General features: G+C 29.8%; 1 protein-coding gene across 7 annotated transcripts in view; it reads left to right on the top strand.

Annotated features, from left to right (window-relative positions):
- LOC108566433 (neurotrimin-like) overlaps nucleotides 1-19,910 on the top strand; it is an 86,751-nt gene extending 66,841 nt beyond the window's left edge. For 2 of the 7 annotated variants that reach the window (XM_017926334.1, XM_017926300.1), the window contains 8 exons: nucleotides 2,377-2,532; nucleotides 2,671-2,799; nucleotides 2,949-3,089; nucleotides 5,753-5,791; nucleotides 6,770-6,919; nucleotides 7,038-7,103; nucleotides 19,180-19,293; nucleotides 19,362-19,910. In XM_017926334.1, coding sequence (XP_017781823.1) covers nucleotides 2,377-2,532; nucleotides 2,671-2,799; nucleotides 2,949-3,089; nucleotides 5,753-5,791; nucleotides 6,770-6,919; nucleotides 7,038-7,103; nucleotides 19,180-19,293; nucleotides 19,362-19,510 — 944 coding nt within the window. In that variant the 3' untranslated portion in view covers nucleotides 19,511-19,910. The remainder of the gene's footprint in view (nucleotides 1-2,376; nucleotides 2,533-2,670; nucleotides 2,800-2,948; nucleotides 3,090-5,752; nucleotides 5,792-6,769; nucleotides 6,920-7,037; nucleotides 7,104-19,179; nucleotides 19,294-19,361) is intronic. The other 5 variants (XM_017926309.1, XM_017926326.1, XM_017926317.1 and 2 more) reach the window with 5 other exon arrangements.
- Nucleotides 19,911-23,670: the final 3,760 nt, after the last annotated feature.

The raw sequence follows: 23,670 nt of genomic DNA, 5'->3' as shown, positions 1-23,670 counted from the left end.
TTGCCTCGAATTCCCTAAATAGTCAGAACATTATTTCTCAAATGATTTGCAAGTCGCAAATATTTTACATAAATTACAACTTTGCAGACGACACATGTGGATAAAGTATTGGAATTGATAGATGTGGGTTACAGAGACTTGAAGATGAAACAAAAAATATGAATATGTTTGTAGTATGATAAAACCACAGCAATTACTTATTAAGTTCAGACTGGAAGCCCGTGCTTCGCCGCCTCCGTCTGGGCTTCTATGTTTTGTAATTGTTATGACATAGATTACAACTAATTAAGAGCACTGCGCGCTGCGGAATTTTGTATTCATTATGTACCGCCAACGTTTCATTATGACACTTGACTGTTGTTCGCTGCGCGACCTGAGTTGAAGAATGTTTTAAATATATTTTTATTTCTTTACAAAAGAAACTTACAGGTGAAATTTATATGTAAACTGGAGTTTTTACATAATACAAAAGAAAAACAATTATTTCTATGCTTTCATGCAAAGTTCCTTTCAACTTACATTCACAATTGGATAAATAATAATAGACATTATTATATATTTGTTTAATACAGATCATATGGATTTTAATTAAATTTAATAAGTAAATCACCGTCTGAAAAATACTAGTGTTGTTAAGAATTAAAATTCGATGAATGGCCACTATATGCATCAAAAATAATTTTATTTATAAACATTTAGGCGGATATATCCTCCTAACGTCCATGGTTTATAAAATATTATTCTGGTTTCAGAAAATACTTGTATTGTAATCGGTTTTTCTGACTATGTCAGGTTTTATTGTACTTAAATTATACTGATATTTCTATAAAAGGTGTTTGAACATTTTTAATTAAATATAAATAATTCACAGAGGAAATCCATTGTAATTTGCGAAAGATTCCTTTGAAAAAAATGAACAAGAGAAAGAAGAAAATATATATAATCTTGGGAGACCTTTCAGCTGCTTAATAACGTCTCCCTTATTGCTTCTGTGGAATTTTAATTATTATCATTATTATCAATTTTTCTCATCTCAATTTTTTTATTAAAGAAAAACTCCCCCACGCGCATGGGGCGAGAAAAAAAAATGTTCAATCAATATTTCATTTGAGTCTTAATAATGGAGAATTAGTAGTCCCCATCCAACCAACATCGAGTAATCAAATTTTATCAGTGATAGAGTTCTCAGATGCAGGAAACAACAAAAGGCCTTAGTAATTTAGGCTCCAATCGATTGCATCTGAATGCTGGTTCTGAATATGACTGCATCCCAGCACATATGGTTTGTAATATCCGCGAATTCTCGGAGAAAATCCTTTTTAATAAATTTTCAAAATTTAATCATTCTGCTTCCATCGTGCGCTGAGGCCTTTGTGCTTCTTTATTCAATTTCCGCTATTTTCGTGCATATATCAATCACATCCATTCACGGCGAATTATTCTTTCGAATCTATTTTTATGCTGCGTGCATGTAATGCGATTCAATAAACGAACATGTTTTATCTATATAAATTATAGTGTACAAAATAGTTCGACATAATAAATACATGTTATGACAAAAACACCAAACAATTTATAAATATTTTTTTTTACAAAATCATAAAAAAAATAATGTGTGTGCAATATTTATATTTTTTTTGATAATATCGTTATTATTCACATAATTATTTTTTATTATATAATCACTTACTTTCTTTTCTATACTGTTAACAAACAATTTGATTTGAATTCCACAGAACTTCAATTATATAAGAATTGTTTTTAAATAATATTTTGTCTAACAAGTTTTTAATCCAAGGATCAACATTTTTTAAAAGCCGCAATTTCCAAAAAAATAATTTAATTTCTTATACAATTTTTAAATATAGTTTCTACTATTTGCGCTTTGTTTACAACTGCTTTTTTCAAGAATTAGTTGCATCTATAAGTAAATGTGTATAATATGATTTGATATACATTAATACCTCTGATTATGCAGCTTCGATTATTACGGACTTTCTATAGTGCGATTTATAAATTTCGAAACAAACTAAATGTTCATCAAAATACATTCTAAAAAATGAATACAAAAATATTTTTTTTAGATATAAATGATCGTTTTTTACTTTTAATACAGACAAGTCTCTTTTTGTGCGGTTTATTTTTTTGTATGTATTTAGTTCATCGATTGTACGTTTTCAAATATTCCGGGATATTGGAGGAACAGATTACCCGCGCTATGCGAGTTATTCTTGTACTGAGAAATATTATTCTCATTATTTTCATTTGGTATTTTTTTGCAAATTAGTCCTGTAAATGCATAAGAGGAAATGTTGATACATTATTTTGATGTTGATGTTACTAATTGAGTATTTTTTGTTTCTTCTCTGAATTTAGTACCTCCGAGCATTGTCGACCGCGAAACGAGCTCCGATATGGTTGTTCTGGAATCCACGAACGTTAGTTTGACCTGCAAAGCGACGGGTTATCCGGAGCCGTACGTTATGTGGCGTCGGGAAGATGGTGAAAATTATAGATACAACGGTGAAAATGGTAATAATAACAATGCTATGCAATCTGCAGTTTTCCTTTTTGTTCTCCAAAAACCATAGTTCCCTCAAAACAACGGCGGAACGGTATTTTTCGTGCAGCCACGAGCTAATTTTTCGTTTTGTTTTTGGTCGGTTTCAGTGAATGTGGTCGACGGAGAGGTATTGTTCATCACGAAGGTGAGCAGATTGCACATGGCGAATTATCTGTGCATTGCCTCGAATGGCGTGCCGCCTTCAATTAGCAAGCGTGTCCAGCTGCGAGTGCAGTGTGAGTAATTCATAGCATTGTGGGATACGAAAAGCCGATGAATAATTGATCGACTTTTAAATTTCCATTTCGCTTCTTTTTTTTTTCTTTTCTCACTTTTGCGCGCACACACACACTTTTTTCATTCCTGATGCCGTCCTCTCCTCCAGTTCCGCCGATGTTGACCATTCCGAATCAATTAGAGGGGGCTTACATCGGACAGGACGTCGCTCTGGAATGTCACACGGAGGCCTTTCCAACCTCGATTAACTACTGGACCACCGAGAGGGGAGACATGATTATCTCAGGTAGTTGTATGAGTTCACGAAACACACGTACAGAACTACAGAAACAAGTATCACCGACTTGCCACAGGCTATTGATTCATTGATGACCTATATTGATAGGAACTACAAACTATAATCTTAATAAATCGTTAATCTGATTACTTCCTTACATGTTACAAAAAGCAAGTATTATCTTACTGACAGTTATGAATGTGATTGTAAGATTTTTACAAAGTATAATTCGTTTCCTAGGACGTAAATATATATTTATGGAATGTATAATATAATAAAAGTAGGTAGTTCCAAACTCAGATAAAATAAAAAATCCAATAGAAAATTAATGCTGTAATCGTAAGACAAAAAAATATTTGTATCATGCTGACACGAATTGTTACTATTCAAAAGCCGAGTTTGACAAATAATTAAACAAATACACAATTAGGATAAACACTAATTTTGCATTGAAGTACACTTAACAAATATTTTATTAATTATAATAACAACGTTTACTGTAGCAATCACAAATAGTAAAAAAATGAAGCCATCGACAATTCCAATTGTGACTAAACAATAAATAAATTACTTAATGACATATGGTCAGTAGCCCGACTATAGGTATTTACATCCAAATTTTGAAATCTTTCTATTTTTTCTATTTTAAATAGATTTGTTTCTATTTATAAAAACTTATAATTTTCTGTTGCGTCCATTACAGTAGTGTTTCTCAACTTATAAAACCAAATATTGGTGTTTTAGACGAAGGACCAAGTTATTATCTACATCTTACACATCGCTTACACTTCTAATAATATACTTCGCTATTATACTAACAATGCCACATAAACTACTCTTCTTCTCCATGTTTAACTCCCCGAGGTAAGCGTTCGTCACCAACTTCATGGTGTACATTGTTGCCACCTTTCACAACCAATGTTGCTCTCAAATATGGGTCAAATTAAATTATTAATGGTCGTGAAATGATATACTATAAACAAATATAAGAGTCTTTGTAAAATTATTTTCATAGAAAAGTTAAATTTAGTCAAAAACTAAGTAGTAGGTAATATTAACATTGAAGTCTCATCAAAAAACATAGTATAAATCATTTCTAAATTTGTATATCATATGTTATATTACTTAAATAATAAATTATTTCTCAGGCTATTAACTAAAAAATAACTTTACTTAACTTTTCCAATAACTACTCAGGTACCAGACATTTATTATATACTGCAGGGTTTCCCAAACTATATTTTGGAATGAAATAATGACTAAATAAGTAATTCATGTTTTTTTCCGTGAAAATTTCAGGATTTATGAAGTGTTCTGTCGCGTGAAAAGTTTAGTAAGCCCTGATCTACAGTATTTAAAATAATATATGTTGTTATCATAAAAAACATAAATTGGTTAGCAAATACTATTTCATATCATAATTATTACTGTGTAAATAAATTAATTGTATAATATCGACAAGAATATATATATATAAAAAAAATAAATAAAGGATTATGACTTCTGAATAAATTCTTGTTAGAATAGATTAATTTCAATTATTGATTCTTGCATTAATAGACAGATTAAAAATTTAGTTTTATGTAATTATAAGTTTTCTTCTCATTTTTTATTTTAGTTTAATGTCCAAGTTCGATAAATATTTAAATTATTACCCTAGCGCCAAAGCCAAGAAACTTTTGTTTCACTTATTACCCCAATATATATTCATTTAAAATGACATTACCTCATTATTAAGACGTATGAATGTGATATGTCCCGATTCGCCGAGTCCTGTTCTTGAATAATATTTATAATTTAAAGTAATTCCCGTATCTAGCAATAAATTAATAGAATAAGTTACTAAAACAATAATTAATATTTTCTTTATACAGTGGTACCTCGCTTAACTAGTATAATTAGTTCCAAAATTTTCGGATTTTTAATCGTATAGTGAAAGAATTTTACTCATATAAACTAATGTTAATGCGTTCCATTTTGCGAGTCATTTTTCATACAATTTATTTTGCTCGTTAAGCGAAATGCTCGTTATGTGAGGTATAATTCTTTGATTATGACTTTATTACATATATTTAATAAATTTTATAGAAACTTCTTAATATGATTTTTTTTAATGAGAAGTTATTGTGTATTTAATATACTATATATTATGCTAATTATATTTTATAGTTAATAAAATATCGTTTGTAGAATAGCAAGGCGTTGCTTTGATGTAGAAGCTTCAAATTCCGGACATAGTTTCCTTCCGAATTACAAAGTTATTTGATTGAATTTACCTTGATATAGGTCTATAATTTACATAAGACGTCATTCATGTATTCTCAACGTGTTCTTACTTAGTTATATAATATTGATACAAATCTTTCTATTTGTTTGACACAATTTATTAACAGACATTTGATAAATTATTTGCCTTCGATTGTATGCAATGTGTCAGTGGTGGGCAAATACAGCTCTCGTTTTCCGATCCATATTGCAAGAATTGCAGAGATACATTAACTTCAAAAGGTGAAGTAATTATAGTAATATTTTAGATAAATATGGATAATAATAATATTAACAATAAAGCAAGAAAATATATAAAAATCTGACCATTCACACTGCATTCAAACACAATAATTGTAATTATTAATTTTTGAATGCCTCTAAATTAGCTGTTTTTACTCTCTTTGCAGGCTTTGATAATACAATAGCAGAGCCGAGAAGAAAAAACAGTTAAGTCATTTTTAATTATTAAACATTCAAATTGTGTAAAAATAAATGTATAGAAAGTAATCATATAAATTATTGCGTAGTATATCTACTGTAATTATCTTATTGTTAGTAAATGTTAATATTTATGATAATCAGTGAATTGGAATAATACAAGTAATACTAATATTAGTAAAGTTTAGTTCCAGACATAAGATAAATATATTTGTATAAAGAGTTCAGAATATATTATTAATGGTGTATAGTTCTTAGTAGGTTTTGGTGTGAAGTCTTGTTTCTGTAGTAAATCGTTTAAGTAATGTATTATCAATATTAATTGATTTGGGATACTAAACTTTTGGACGCTGTCAAATGTCAAGTATATGATATGCGCTATCTGGTGTTTTAAAATGAAATTAATTGACTATGGAAAAATTAGGTTTTGACAGTTGGTCAGTGTGTCAATATTCGAAAATATTTATGTGTAATTAACATTCTCATGTTTGAAATCACTTAACTGATTTGCAATTTTAATTAGTTAACTGTGTATAGCAATGTACATTGTTCGTTATTGTAGGGAAGATGTAAAGTAATGTTAATTGGATTTTCTATTTGACTGTTGAATTGCAAACTATCGGGCGTACATTGAGTCTCCGAAGTGCATTGTAACATGGACCCTTCTATTTAGATGCAGGGGTCATTAGTATAACGTGGGGGTGGTGAGGTTTCAATTTGAAAGCCAGCGTATTGCTGCAGCAGTATTAGCAGCAGAGCCTAGGTATTTTTTTGCCGTGCCGAAAGCTAATTGTAAACAATCGGGCCGAAGTTCAATGATTAACGATTCGGTTTGATTTATATCGGGTGGTTCATGACCGAAGGGGCTGCAACTATTGATCAATCACTTTGGCAACATGCAAGTCCACTTTGGGCAAGGCCACCCCCAATTAATCCGGCGCCGAAAATTAATTTCGATCCACCACGACTTTCTCCTTTTGTTACAGGCGACAAGTACGAGGCGGTCTCGATGGACAGCGGCTACAAAAAGTACATGATGTTAAAGATTAGGAACGTCGGCCCAGGCGATTTCGGATCGTACAAGTGCGTGGCGAAAAACTCTCTAGGCGAAACGGACGGAGTCATCAAACTGGAAGGTGAGTCTCCATCTCTTCCTTCTTTCCTCCTTAGGTATCATCCTGCTCTTCAGGTTCTGGTCCGATGAAAACTCTTTCTCTTTCTCTCGGTCGTTACATTATGGTGATGCAATTTCAGAAATCCCGGCCCCCACGACCGTACGAACGACTACCCATTTTCCAACAATGCCACCCAAAAAGAAAGGTACGATAATGTACATGAATAAACATTTGTGCAAATGAAAGAGCCTCCTCCGCCACCGCCTTCTTATTCTTCTTCTTCCGCTTCTCTCGCTCGCTCTACCTTTTATTCACATCATCCTTACTTACTTACCGTCGCCGCTGCTTTATTATTACCTTCCCTGCCTCTCGAGGAAATTATATACAAGCGCATTTATCGCTTTGTAATTGCCATCGGATTTTGCAGTACCCGAAAAAAATGCAAATTGAGATACACCGGCTTAATTACCTACTCAATTATACTTTCATTAAGCCCTGTCGTCTCGAATCATGCAAATTCTATGCTCCTTTTATAAAAAAACATCAATACTTTGGACTGGATCCATCTGTAAACATTTCAATTCAGGATTAGAAAAAAACATAATTTATAATGTTATTTTAAAAATTACATCACTATAAAAATATTTGATATTTTATTTATATTTTCATTAAGCCTTCTCACCTCGAATTATGCAAATTTTATGCTCTCTTATTAGAAAAACATCAATATTTAGGACTGAATCCATTTGTCAACATTTCAATTCAGGATTAGAACAAAATCCTTGATTTACAATATTTATTTTTCAATAATATTATTTCAAAAATATTTGATATTTTATTAATATTATCATTAAGCACTATCGCCTCGAATCATGTAAATTCTATGCTCCTTTTGTGAAAAACATCAATACTTTGAACTGGATTCCATCTGTTAACATTTCAATTCAGGATTAGAACAAAGCCCTTGATTTAAAATATTCATTTTTCAATAACATTATTTCAAAAATATTTGATATTTTATTTATTTTATCAGTATATTCCAACTTTGTTCTAAAAAATAATCTAGAATGAATACACATTTCGATGAGACGGTTCATCTTTCAAGTTGTTCCACTTTAGAATTAAATTTTCTTATCAAATATTATGTAAATTAAATTAATCTAATAACAGTAATGGAATATTTATATTTACATTAATATATACAGAAAAATTACTATATAATAATGAATAATAATTGTAAACATAATATGTGATATATTTCTTGAGAGAGAAATTTATTTATTTAATATTTTTTCTTAAAATATAATTTTAAATTATATATTGATAATACAGATCACAGTTCTAATTATGCATGTAATTTTCTGTTTGACTCTTGAATTTTTATTCGAATTTTGAAATGCAGTTCGAGGATTCAAAACCAAATAACAATTTTTGAGTACTTCGAAAGTAGTTTCTAGTAAACTATATAATATTACATACTTCAGTGCCTTGAAAATAATATGACCAATTTTTCAATACAATACTGCTTTACATATCTCTCATGTGTTAAAAAAAGTTTATAAATAGTTTTTCCAGCGCGAAAAGACCTATAATCTGTGGTCCTTAGTACTAGTTATACTTTTGTGTTGTGTTGTAGTTATGTAGTTGTGAAGTTTTATTATACAGTTTTTGGTTTTATTGTGGAATCAACTATATATTCTCCTGTTACCTTCCGACTAAGACACTTGGTACTTCGACACAACAACATATTTGTTTGTGTTTGCATTTAACTAAATGAAGTTTTTTTTTATTAGGAAATCTACTTAAATATAGATTATTTTGGAGACTATTCCAGTCACAAGTATATTTACAAACACATTATATTTATAATCATATGTCAGCATGGTCTAAATTCTATTATTTATTTTCGTCAAAAAATAAAGATTTTATATTAAATCAACTTTTACTATGTCGTTGAAATAACAAGATTAAATTATTTGTAATGTTATGGGACAAAGGGAGTACTTAACATAATGCTGCCTGCATCTGCACTGTAACCTGATATATAAATGTGTATCAGGTGTACCAACTACAATATACATTACAGTGTTTAATTACAGATACCAATTCATTGTAATTAGAATCAAACTCAATTTGAACCAATTATAGTTGAAACATCTTTATATATTTTTGATATAAATAATATATAAAAGTATAAGCACTATTTTTTCTATTAAATCATTGAAGCACATTTTACATAACTAAGGTATTATCATTATTTTTTTATGGAATATAAAATGTATTGGTAAGCAATACAATGGGATTACACGAAAGGGACTTTGCTCCGTTGCATCCATTTATCACATTGTACGTCAACTTTTTGTGTGCCAGATTATACCTCGCCCGTCGTGTTTACCGGACTTGGTTGGTGGCTACAATCATTGAACGCTTCACCGAGCATCTAGATCACTCTTTCTTTAGCAATACCAATTTGCAGTCAGATATAACTGTATTATCTTTTATATTATTTTAATTACAAACATTTTTTTCTGTCTACTATATAACATTCTTTTATAAACAATTAATAAAAAGTATAAACACTACAATAACATAATAAATAATTTATAATACATTCATTTGACTTTTTTCATTTCAAATTGATTTTTTTTTAATCTGAACTTGGTTAAATAATTCTAATACAATACGTGAGAAATAAATTTAAAATCCTACAATTTTCTCAAAAATAGTATAAATCAAAATTGTAATGTTTTTTTGGTTGTGATAATTTAAAAAAAACAATGCTTACAAATAAACAGTAGTGCTAGCAACAGAGTTAATCTAGAAAGGGATGAAAGTTAAATAAATATAGTAAAAAAATAAACATCCTTATAAAACAGGTATGAGCAAATGCGGCTCATATGGAAAACTATTACATAAAGCTTTAAACTACAGGTTTTTCTGCCCAATTGTCTTATTTATGTATTTTCTTTCTTTATCACATAAGGCAAATATTATTAAGAATGAATAAATAATGTTGAACAATATGTATAATTATGTAAACTAAAAAATGTTTAATCATTGCAGATGGATGTCGTCAAGTGGGAGTTTGCAAGCTTATTAACAAACATATAAACATTCTATAATTTATACAAAATCTAAGTTAAAGATTTATGTCGGAAATAATTATAAAACTTGAAAAAAACCTATCTTTATGATCTTTCTATAATTGTTCCATACACGAATCTTATATAACTTTAAATGATAATCTTTAATGATAATATGTATCCAAAATAATTATACAGCTGAAAAAGGACTCAATCTTTATGATTTAATTCATAAACAATAGTAATAAACAATAATATAAACTTTACAAAACTTTTATTGAATCTTTTGATAGTCACATAAGATTTGTCTTTGAGCACTTACAGATCTCAAAAAGTTACACTTTGTGATGTAATTTATAAACTATAAATAAATAATCAAATTGTATTTAAAGTTACATAAGATTTGTATCTGAAATAATTATAGGATTGAAAAAAGGGTCTGTATCTTTGTAATGTAATTTATACGCTTAGGGTTTGGCGATGAAGGATAATATGCTTAGAGCCGTAAACAGCTATTAGGTTAAATCGTGGCACATTCATCGTTCGCTACGATGAGAAAAACATATCAACGCTGAGCGTTTATAGGCAGTGTGTTTCGTGGTTGAATATGTGTAACACCATGTAACACGATCAGCAGACAAACATTATCATAATAATTAAGTTAGATTGTACGACCCATACATTTCGCCATTGGATTATTAACGATCCCAGCATCCGCTTCGAATCGATTATTTCAATAATACAATATGTATGGGAACTGGATTTTGCAAACTCGCACTTGATGACATCCAACTGCAATGATTAAACATATTGCAGTTTACATAATTCTACATATTGTTCAACATTATTATGTATTCTCAATAATATTTCTATAATGAGATAAAGAAAGAACATAAATAAGACAGAAAGACCTGCAGTTTATAGCTTTATGTATTAGTTAAATTTATTTTATTTATTATAATTATATAACACGCATGAGCTCAATTTTTCGTATATTATAGAACATTTTTAATATAATTTCATATATTAGTCACATTATACTTATATTTTTTTACAACAAAATGAATTGTTCCATTCGAATCATTTCCGGTCACAAATTGCGGCACCAGAGTTGCCTTGCATGCAATTTAAAATTTTGCATATGAACCGCATTTAACTCTATTAAGAGCCGCACATGGCTCTTGGAACTGCACACGGCTTTTGGAGCCGCATTTTGTCATCCCTGTTTTATAACTATGTTATTTCCTTATTTTATTTAACAATCCCAATATAATACATATTCTTATAATAATAAAACAAAAATCCCATTTTAAATTTGACTCTGAAAATTTTATTTTCATTATATTGGAATATTTACGGATAAATAAATACAATATACTCAAATTTTCCTTTATTTATTTCCAATTAAACAATATTTTCATCGATACGCAAATAAAGTAAATATTTAAGTAAACCCAATTTAATTTATTGAAATATATTTGAAAATTCATTTTCAAACATATTTTTTTGACATTATTCAATAAAAATGTTATTATAGATAAATCAATTAATTTAGAACAATAACAAATTGATTAACATTCAATTTATTTTCAAATCAATCAAGTTTTTAGTGGAAAGCAAACAAAGTAAAATGTTCACATAAAAAAAACATAAATTTAATTAATCAAAATATTTTTTAAACTTTTAACAACAAATATACATTTTTTTATTACGCGATAATTGGAAGTACATTTCATTTTTGTTCTCATACTAAGTAAAGTTGTTATCAGTTCGGGGAAACAGATTATTCAGCAGTTGGAAGGAACTAATTAGGTGCGGTTTTTGTTTTCCGCAGTTTTCCAAGCATTATTGCTGTCGGCGCAACCCTCGAAACCGGCGCAAGAAAACATCCAAACTTTATAATTCAAATTAAAATCGGAAAATTTTCCACTAGGTCGAACGAAAAAAATCTTGGTTTTATTATCAAATTAACAAAAAAAAGTAATAACAAATGGGAACGTTAAAAAAATTATTAGAATATTAACTATTATTAACTAATTTCCATCATAAATTATTTATAACACAGTTTTTTGTATGTAATTATTTTTGTTATTGTTATTATTAATTATAGTTGATACATAATGTAGAAAAAAAAATATTTATGAAAGTAAGTTGTTTTTCTAATCGAATTATAATGAGTATATAAAGAAGATTTAATGCATAGCTTTTTTTGTTCGAAAACCGAATTATTCAGAAACCGAGGGAACTGGCAAACAAAGCTATGTAAAATTAATTATAATTGATAAATAAATTACAATTTTGTATAAAAAAATACTAATTAGCGAAATAAGTCTATAATGACAATGTAATTAAAATAATGGATAGTTGATAAAACGCTTTATTAATACTATAAAACTATCGAACATTTACTTTATGCTCTCAAAGCAGTCGTGAAAAGTTACTTGAAAAGTTTCAGCTTTTAAATCACAATTACACGATTTTCTCATCCCGTTTCATTTTCGCATCAACAAGTTGTTAGTTAGACCATGCGTTTTTACGAGGGACTTTAGAAATTATGCAAATTGACTGTTTCAAAGTGGAATTAATTTGGGGAAAAGTTTTATTTCATTTTAATTTCAACACTTTTTTTTGTATTTATTTACAATAATATTTTAGTAAATATTCCATTCATTACTTCAGCGGTTTCCAAACTGGGAGGCGCGTCTCCCAGGGGAGGCGCAAAAAATTTTTAATAAATTAATTTTGATACCATAATATCTTCAAATAAATAAAATGTGTCTATATTATTTAATCTATTATAACAATAAAATGTAAGGGAGGCGCGGAAAAAAAATATTCGGGGAGGCGCGGAAAAAAAATTGTTTTCGGGGAGGCGTAGTAGCATAAAGTTTGGAAACCGCTGCATTACTTCATGACTCTTGGGTGAAATTTATTAAACTATTCAATGTAAATTCAATTTTTTGACACATTTCTGAATATTTGTTTAAGATAAGAAATACTTGAGAAATATTCAATGGTAATTAATCAATATTTTATTATATTATTTACTTTACTTACTACTTGTCAAGTACCATGCAGAAAATTGTCGAAGAATAAATAGAGACCAATCAACTAATCCATTTAGTTGTTAATGTAAAAATGATTATATCTGTTAAATGATTGCATAAATATCTTTATCTAAATTTGAGAAAACTTGTCTATTGTTCTCAGTGGTGGATTCGAGGTTTCTACCTTTGAGGGCCCCAAGCTAAGAAATTTTCGTATAGTATTGTGAAATAAATTATTATTTTTGGGCCACAAATATAACTTGTCTATGTGCCCTAGGTATAACTTGTCTAGGATACATAATCCATCACTTATTATTCCAAGAATTACATTTAAGATACTTCATAAAAAACATGATCCTTTTTCTTTGCAGAGTTACCGTTTAATTTCCTGGCTTATTAGCAAAGCTTTATTACTTTAATAAGAAATAAGACGTTTCAAATCTCTTAACTTGTTATGAGTACAATAAATAGGATAATTCAAAATTAATATTATGCAAGTGAGTGCAGTGCAGGCTATTCCCCAATTTCGTTTATTTCTATTTATTTTAATACACTTTATGTAGTTCGCGTACTGGGGGTGGCAGAACTTTTAGCGGCGCAGGAAACTGTAACGGAAATTCCTTTAAAGTGATTAAAGCCAAAGGGTCTCAGGAGAAATTTTGCTAAGTTTTAGGCGTAGCCTAATCGATTTCTTTCCTTTACGACCCCACCAGAAACATAAATTTCGAACTAAATAACCCGAAAAATCACGCCCCCATCCTCTACCAAAAATAAACTTTAGTTTACAAAAAAAAGTATTAATTTACTGTAATCAAGGGTCATTGAGTAATATCACAGTTGGTTGGTTTTAGGCCTTCTACTTGATCTCATCTTAAACCGTCACATATTACCTTATAAAAATATACTTTACATTTTAGATTCTAAAGTATTAAGTAAATTTATTATCTAATATGTAGGTTCACATAGATAGATCGAAAAATTTGTAGACCGAAAAATTGAACATATATTTTTTCCTTCTTAACTTTAAGCTTGATAGCGAGCACATCTGCATTTATGAATTATTATCAAGGATATCCATGATTTGAGAATACAAGATTATTTAATAGGTTGGCTACCAGCATACTATACAGCATAGCTCTTATGACAGACCAATGTTTTTTTGGAAATCATAAGCACATCACTTTCATCTTTCCATTTTTGTAATACAAAGTTATGTCTTCTTTTGAATACTGACTTCGCCTTTTTAACTTTGGCAACCCCTTTGCGATTTTTACTAATTTATACCATATTTGACAATGATTTAAAATCAGAATGGAAATTTGATTAATGTAAATTGATTTCGATTATTCGGATTCATATAATAATAGAGTTGAAATACGCATTTAAATATGCAACTCATATTTATAAAAACAAATGTAGTTTGTTATAAAACTTTCACATATATTATTTAGCAAACAAGTTTTACTTTACTTATAGAGAATATATTATATGCAGTATAACAACGCAGGTGCATTAACATGATTGAATTCCTATAATAATCGAGAACTCATAAAATATTCAGCACAAAAAGGTAATAATTATCTTTGTATAAAAAACAATTTAGAGTACATATTTCATAATTATCAATTCAAATTTAGTTTGTAAGAAAATTTTCAAATTATACTGTTATATCACAACATGGTTGTGAAAGGTGGCACCAACGTACACGACAAAGTTACCTAATTAAGCTAGGTTTTGTAAGAGTTAAGCATCAATGATAGAAACGACCATGTTGCGTTGTAACACTTACTATAGTGAATCCATACTGATCAAAGGCGCATTAGCTACCACAATATACACATAGATGAAAATTTAATATTGGTCCAAATTCCAAATACAAATATTTTCTTTTAACGGTAAACGTTACATATTTTAAGTAAAAACCGGTTAACCGGTGAATTAACGAAAATCTTTTTGCAAAGTATAATGTATAAACACAGCAAAACAAAAATGTGCACGTAGTAGACAAATCGAATCATATGTCTTATCATTGAGAATTTTAACAGATCTTGCCACTAAGGTTTAACCTTAGTTCCTAAGATGTTGGAGGACGAATACGTTAATAAGCTGAAGCTTTAGGATGACAAGATGTGAACTTATTAACATGTTAAGACATATTTGAATTATGTTACGCGATTTGATAAATTTGAAATCTGAAAATAGTTCTAAGCTGTAAAGACACGAATTCAAAAAGGGGATTATTTACATCATTTTTGGTCTAAGCAGAAGATATCAAAATTTAGGTACATTATTTAAATGATTTAAAATATGAAATAAAATTATAAATAAAAATAGAAAAATCGGTTATTCTATAAACCTTAATTGTCACTGTAGAAATCTTATATTGCTTCGACACTTGTGGGTTTGACTATGAGAACATGAAAATTTCATTTGGATTTTCTATATTTCTATTCCAATTCAAATTACTAATTACTGAAATTACCGGTATTTGTTGTCTCTTTTACTACATACTAATAAAAAAAATACGTACATCATCTATTAGCTTGTTTTAGAAACTTTCAGATCTACTACCTCATTTTTAGGCAATAACTTCACATAGCAGATGCATTAAACTGGTTGACTTCCCATGAACACGATATTAAAATCCAGAACCCGTTTTTTTTTGTAAAGACATCTTTCACAATGCGAGTTCTGAAGTAGCGGACGTGCATTTAATAAATCGAAAATGAAAATGTTGTTTTACGCCGTTTTTCAATTCATTTTATTTCTCGTCTCGGGTATTAAAAGCGTCTCTCCGGCAGCGTACAATATATTCAGATGCGAGAGCTTATGAATTGAATGTTTTCAGAACTAGTTTCGCGGCTATTTAAAGTTTGCGCTTCCGGAACCGGATGGACGGACTTCTTGTTTTTTTTTGTCTCTCTTTCTCTTTTTCTCTCCAACCCCGATGCAACAATGGAAATTCCGTCTCGATTCACAATTAAACACATTAAAATTTTGAATGGAGGGAATTACCGTTCTACTATTATTATTACTTTTTACCAGCGAAAAAGTTTCTCGCATATTAACTGATTATTCAATTTCACGTCTGATATTGTATTTTTTATATCCAATAGGCAATAATTGTTACTTTTTTCTCCTTCTTTTATGTATAAAAATATATTGCGAATGGATTTAATAGAGTTTGACTTTGATTTATATTGATGACGTGGCATGTCGACGTTTCCATAAAACATTACTTCGTATAGATTTTTTTTGCGTGTTATATAAATGATGAAAGTCTTTTGTCGTTTTTTTTTGTCGAAAGGGGTTTCGGTTCGGGCTTAAAATGTCAATAATGGCGACATCCGTAAAAGGAGTTTATATAAGTGTATAGATATATCATAGATATATCCATGTAAGATTGTTTTCATTATATTGCATGTCAGCAGAATTTATTTTACGACGAGTATAACCGCTTTTCTGAGCTTCTTTTAGATTGTTTCTACTCGAATTGCAATCTTTCAGCTTCGCTTTTAATTTCTACATAATGTATATATAAAATGGATTGAAGCCAAAATGAAGATATTTATTAAATTTAGTGCATATTTGATATAGTATTATTACATTGATATACTTTAAATTACTTTACATTTCGAAGATTTATAATAAGTAATATTTTTATTGAACAAAAATAAGCAATATCTCGCATAGTCTTGGTTAGATTTTATACAAAAACCGACTTTAACATTTTTTAATCTCAGATTTTCTACAAAACAGGTTTAAATTTTAATTTAAGTTAAATACGTTAAAATCCAAACGTTTTGTCTTCTTTTTTGAATTAGTGTCTCTACAAGATTTATTACCTTAGAACTAAATGCAGTTTTAAAATTTTTCAATTTCTGGCCTCTAAACTTTCTCGTTTGACAGCAAAGATTAAGACTTGATTCCTTCCCAATATTCTGTTTGATTCATGAAAGATTTTTATATTTTGAGTCTAAGCTCAAAAACCTGTTTTGTAGTTGGAAAAATCCAGAGTTTCGAATGTTTTAATTCTTTCAAAAAAACGGTTTTTAAAAACCAGGTTTTAAAAACCGACTCATTCCAGACTAATTTCTCGCATCAACACTTACCCGAAAAACATAATTTTCGTAAATTATTTTTTATTTTGCTCAATTAAATTTTAGTTTGTTTTTAAATTTTATAACCGGACTAATCCGGATTGACCGAAGCCGGACCATGATGAAAAAATGATATACTTTTATTTTACAACTTAATTTATTAGTTAAATTATTAATACACAAAGATAGTAGTGGAGATAGTTGAATTTTTAAACATGTTCTGATCAGTAAAAAAAACTTAAAAAAAGTTTTGTGTTTCTATAAAGTAGAAGTTCTTCACTTCTACATCTTTTTGATAGTATCATATTTTAAAGAAGTCCTGATTTCATTTTATTTTTTGATAAGTGTAAAATGAGCTTTGAATCATATTTCTAAATAAATTTATCGATTTTTTTTTTCAAGTCAACAAGTTTACTTATACATGTTTTTAGTTCCACAATTAGCCCGGTTTCAAACAGTCCGGGATATTGTCAAAACCCATTACCGGACTATGCGAGGTTTTGTACTATTTTCTATTAATAATTCAAATTGAATTCAATATTATATAAGTAATGTTTTTTGATTGAATAAACATTAAATACAATATATCTCCAGAAAACATTAAAATTCGTAATGAATAATGAAAGATTTTTATTTTATTTTTTCAAATGTGGATGAGTGTGTTTTTTCACGTTATTTGACGGAAACATCGGATGCCGCCTTACGTATCTGACTTCCAAATTTCGAACGTATTCTCTGGATCAATAACCAAATTCAATAACTTTGAAATTCAGTAGCTCCAGAGTAAACGTAAAGTTCACATGCAGACCTCGAATATTTCCGGTACTTGTGCTAAACTTATTGTATTCCAATGCAAGCACATCTCATGTATTGATATAATGATATTGCTCTTTTATTAATTGGTTGAAATTCGCAGTTTTTATATTTCTCTTTTTATTTATTTTGGGTTTCAAATTTAGTTAAATCTAATGTGTTTAAACAACTTTAAAATTTGCAAAATATGCAAAATTTCCAGTAAACAGATATAGATTAGTTATTTTAATTGCACTACAAATCTTTGTCAACGAAAATTATTTATATTTCTACAAAATATAATTAACAAATTTAGTGGTATTGGGTGAACATAATTAGAAATTAATAATTAATAAATATTTTTGGGCGCACATATTTTTTCTGTCCAAAAATATCTGTAATTAATAAATATTATTATTAAATATTTTTTATATGATAATTTAAAATAATTAAATTTAACATTTATTCTAAGCTGAAAGTTTTTAATGTTAAATTCAATATTTTTTCAATTGCTTTAGGAGAACTTAGAACAAATCTCTCATGAGACCCGCATTCCAGTTTTTCATATATTATAGAGCCACTTTAACATATTTTCTATGAGCTACATCATAGATACATAGTATTAAATACACGTATTTAACTTACCGAAGAGCCGAATATAGAATATTTGCAATAGTCCACATTTCTGTTTATGCTTTTTAAAGCTGATTTTGTGTGAGTAAATTAACAATGAGCGAAAGCGATAATGGAGTTGAAAATTAGCGCATTATAATGCGATTACAGTGGGCGCAGATCGTGGACGAAGACAGTTGGAAATAAATTATGAAAATTCGCGGCGCGCATTTAAAGCGATTTCCGCGTAAAGCGCGATTTAAAATGTAGATTCAAATGAATGCGCTCTAATTAATATGGGAGCAATTTGCATACGCATGAAGGCTCTGTCAATGTATATATGTGTATGTATCCCAAAATAGCAATAGTCGAAATGCGGATTTTTTTTAAATATCTTAAATGAATTACGCATTCGGAATTAATAGCATTATTATTTTTTATTTGTTTGCGGTTTAAAGGCTTGTATCGGAGGCTCATCCACTTTGGCGCAACCGGAATTCATCATTCATAGCGGTATTTTAGTGTAGTGGCTGTAGTTTGTATTTATGTGGCTTGATAGTAGTATTTGGATGATGGTTGCTGCGGATATGAACATAAAGTTGATGTTTTTGATGGTCGAGCGTAATAATACTTGATGTGTGTTTAAGGTCGAGGTCGCGTTGGCGGCGATCGACTGGGAAGAGGTGGTGGTGTCGGTGGAGGTTCGGATCTTAACCGCGTCTCCTCATCCGACAAGACCTCCGACGACGACTCGAACCCAGGTTGAAGGCTGCACCTGAGATTCATGAATTCGCTCATCTAACTGTGTTCATTCCTTGGATTGTTTCAGAATACGACTACGATGGGGAATTCACGCTACCATCAAACAGGCCGCCCGCTATCCAGGACCTTCCTGGAGCATTCAGCGGCTCCGCTCAGCTTCCGGTTCCATGCCGGTTCCTGCTTATTGCTCTGCTAGTCCTGGTGTGTCTTAGGTGATCCTGCGGCCCCGGCTCCATGGACACTTACATATCCTATTTGCGAGACTGAGATAATACGCTGACTGTACATACTTGTATAAACTGTGTTAAATTCAGCTGATATATATATTGTACATAAGTTAAGGATTAAAACCCCGAAGCCCCCTTCCGCTCCTGAAAACAATGGAAACCACCCGATCCCACCCCTATGCAGTTGCGCTGATTTAGTAGCCATCTAGTTTCTATAACTGCCTCTCGAGTAGCGTGTGATATAAACCAAATAATTATCTAACGTTAACGAAGTATAAATATATATAAATAAATAAATTAATTAATAATGTGTATTTAGGCGATTATGATGATGTATAACTCTTCAATGGAAGAGAGCGAAACGTGAAATAAAGCTGATACTTCTTCTCCCCCAACTTACGATTAAATTTCTCTATCCTTGTCTCTGCATCCAACGAAACCCTTCACCTACCCAATATAGATCGAATTCTAGCTGATATTGGCCCGTTTACTCTTAAGCTCCCAATATCACTCTGCAATATCTTCCTACGTGTTTATTTTTATTTTTTCTTCTCTTCATCCGCGATGGGTGTCTTCCCTCCTTTCAGCAAGCATTTATATGCAAACTTATATATCTATATCTTTGGATATTTGCTGGAAGCGCTCTTGTATTCGACAGCATTATATTAAAAATCGAAGCTGAATAAATCTACCTGCAAAGCTAGATGTCATAAACTCTGTTAATAACATTCAATATATTTTGCTTGCACTGTATTATTATTATTATGAAATCCGCGTTTTTACTCACCGTTTCCATGGAAGATGCATAAGGTTTTGCAGTAGGTAAGTTCAAATAAAAAATTTACTTCCGTAGTTCTTAAATTTAATACAAGCGATACATAAAATATGCAAATGAATATTCTAACTTGCGGTATTTTTACTAAATGAAAATATGATTCATATACAATTATTATTATATAACTTTGACTGTTAAATATATTCGTTATAAGTAAATATAATATTTTAATTAATAACAAAAAGTCACAAGTATATCATGATTTCACCAAATTTTAAATTGCATTAAAAAAAAATGATTTTTTTTAATAGTCAATAATTGTATAAGTTAAAATTTTTTGAATTAATTTCAATTAATCAAAATAAATCACATTATAAATATCAAATTTAGAAATTTTTGTATCATAAAATGTGATAAGAAGGTTCAACAAAATTCCATTGTGTTTTCGATAAGTACCGAAAGGGTGGTAAAAATACGGATGTATTTCTCTATTAATATGCGGATGAAGATAATCACTGTTAGTAAGGAGGAAATATAGGATACAAATTCATATCTCAATATCACGTAAAAGTGATACATTTTAGATAATGATATTATCAAACAAGGAATTTTAAATAATTAATTTATTCTGTATTTAAGTATTTAATATATACGTATTCATATTATATGTAATATATCGATTCAAAATTATAATTACAAAATCTATCTATAGATCGAGAGGTCATCAAACTGAGGTAAATTACCCCAAAAAGAATAAGAAAAAATCGGGGGTAATTAAAATTATACATTCATGAAAAAAAAATTGGAATTAATTATTTATTCATTATCAAATATATTGAAAAAAAAAATACATGGCAAAAAAACTTTGATCGTTAGACTATTGGCCCAATTTATGGCTAATGAATGTAAATAAAGAATAGAAGAACATTAATAGTTATTTGTCATTTGAAAATACTTGTTTCTCTCAAAAATTGTTTCTTTAACTATTATTTGACAGATTATGAAAAAATATGGATTTCTATGCAAAATAATGTATGAAATATGAAGGACTAATAATTCAACCTGAAATTGAAATTTGTATCGTAAATATATTTTAAATTTTAAATGAGAAACTATCAGTTCTAAAGAAAAAAAGTGCAATATCACAAGTTGGGAATAAATAAAAAGAAATAAAATTTGCTCAAATCCATACTAAGTGTAATATGTAACAATATATTTATTTTTATTTATAAGAATTCTTCAACAGTAATCAAATTAAATTAAAAACAAAATCAATAAAGCCAAATAGGCTGACAAGTAAGGCTTGTTTTTGAAATAATATGTAACGTAATAAAATTGGCTTATCTATCAAAGAAATATTATAAACATTTGTCAGTTGAGAAGAACATATTTGAAAATGAAATTAAATTTGTAATTTTATTACATATATATTTAATCAATAATAATTATCAAGAAAAATAAAATAATAATAATAATTTATTGGCCAAACATCGATACATAAGAAGACGAGAAAAAAACAATTCAATTTATACATAAATAAATTTTAACATACAATAAAAATATATATACTAATAGGCTGGCCAAAGAAGAATAAAATTTTATTGGTAATTTCAAAGAAATGTAACAATAAAGTCAACAATTATAAAATTATATAAATCATTGAAAAAAACAGTCCGAAGAACAGTTTGAAGAAATGTTGAATTGTGAAAGTTATCAATATTGAATACCGATATACTTCGTTTAATCCGGACTAATCGAGGAAATACTATACATATTATTAATGACTACTTTTTGTTACATGCGACTATTGCAATGATATTTATCAATATTAGTACAAATACAAAAGTATGTAAAAGAGAAACATACGAATAATTAATTATTGTTTAAAATTATTATTTCAACTATATTTTGTTCATTAATTATAAAAATAAACACATTATTGCTGCATCCATACAATGTGTGACATAAAACATAAATGACTACGAGGCGTACCAACTTATATGTACACGTGGCAGCGCAGAGTAGAATTGCAGCTATCAGTTTACTTTCACTGTAATCACGCTCTATGATAACCATTAGTAATTGGTACGCCTGACAGTCATTTATGTCGCATGTCAGGCATAGTGTGGTTGCAGCATGAGACAAATATATGTACAATAGAGAAAATAAATGTTTATGGGTGTTGCAATTAATGTGAATGTAAATGGAGATACAAATCTGCAAGGTAGGTGACAGTATAAAACGTTAAAACAAATTGACAGGTATACATGAATGTCAGAGTGTTATTAATTAAAAGCTTTAAAGTTTCAAAGCTATCCCGAAATAAGTAAAGCGAGGCAAGGTTAAACAGTGGGCAACAGAGCTCGAGGAGCGAAAGATAAATTGAACAAATTCGGCTGTTATTTAATGTAATTAAGGTTTCTGTGTGGCTTCTGGGTCTAGTGGGATTATTAATAATTTAGTTTGGTCGATGCGGAGGATTGCAATCCCGAGGCCTCCGTGCACAGAACTCCTTCCGTGTCCGCTCCCGTTTTCTTTTATTCTTATTTTTTTCTTTCTTTCTTTATTTCCCCGCTCCGGTTTTCCTTACCCATTATCAAAGTTAATCTGCATATAGAAATCATTGCACTAAATAGCAAAGTTTTGAAGACACGAGACCTTTAATTTTAATTTGCCCGTGGGACGTAATTCATTATTATGCATGAGCTCCTCCGTCCCCGGTCGGGAACAGATTGGTCTGCATACAGAACAGAAGTTTGGATAACGCATTGCAAGGTAGCACCGTGAAATGGAACTACTGTAATAAACAGCGGGGCTTCCGACCGTCCGCAATTATAACCGTGTCCATCAATGTCTTCCTCATCCTTCCATCTCATCCGCCAACTTCTACAATTTACTCTCCCCTCAACCAATGCATTTTTTATCTGAACCGCCTATGGTTTCAGCGTTTGTGAGGTTTCGCTTTTATTTACCTCTTGTGTTTCGTTGTTCGTATAGTAAATCGAATTATAATTTTGCTCTCGCGCCTCTCTGAATTAGTAAACGATCCGATAGTGCATTGTCAGATATGTGGTGCGGTTTTTGACTTCGTATCCATCGAGAGAAATGTGCTTCGAGTCTCCAATCTGTCAGTTCGGATTGGTCGTCTAACAAGTGACAGACGCCATCAAGTCCATCGGGACTTTATGAGTAATGGTGTTCTCATCGAGGAGGAGACACTTGTTCCACTGCACGTACATCACTATAAAGTGAAAAACTGAGGAAGCAAAAAAAAGGGGCACAACTAAAATAAGCTAACGCCGTCGATCGATCCCCGCTGCTTCAGAGCTTGAGACACCTTGAAGCAAGGAAAAAGGAACAACTATCAGATACCA

This window comes from Nicrophorus vespilloides, unplaced genomic scaffold (genome assembly GCF_001412225.1).
Source record: "Nicrophorus vespilloides isolate i.1.1-1 unplaced genomic scaffold, Nicve_v1.0, whole genome shotgun sequence".
Lineage (NCBI taxonomy): Eukaryota > Metazoa > Arthropoda > Insecta > Coleoptera > Silphidae > Nicrophorus > Nicrophorus vespilloides.
Note: the sequence above shows the minus strand (reverse complement) of the source record. Positions and strands in the feature narration are given on the sequence as shown.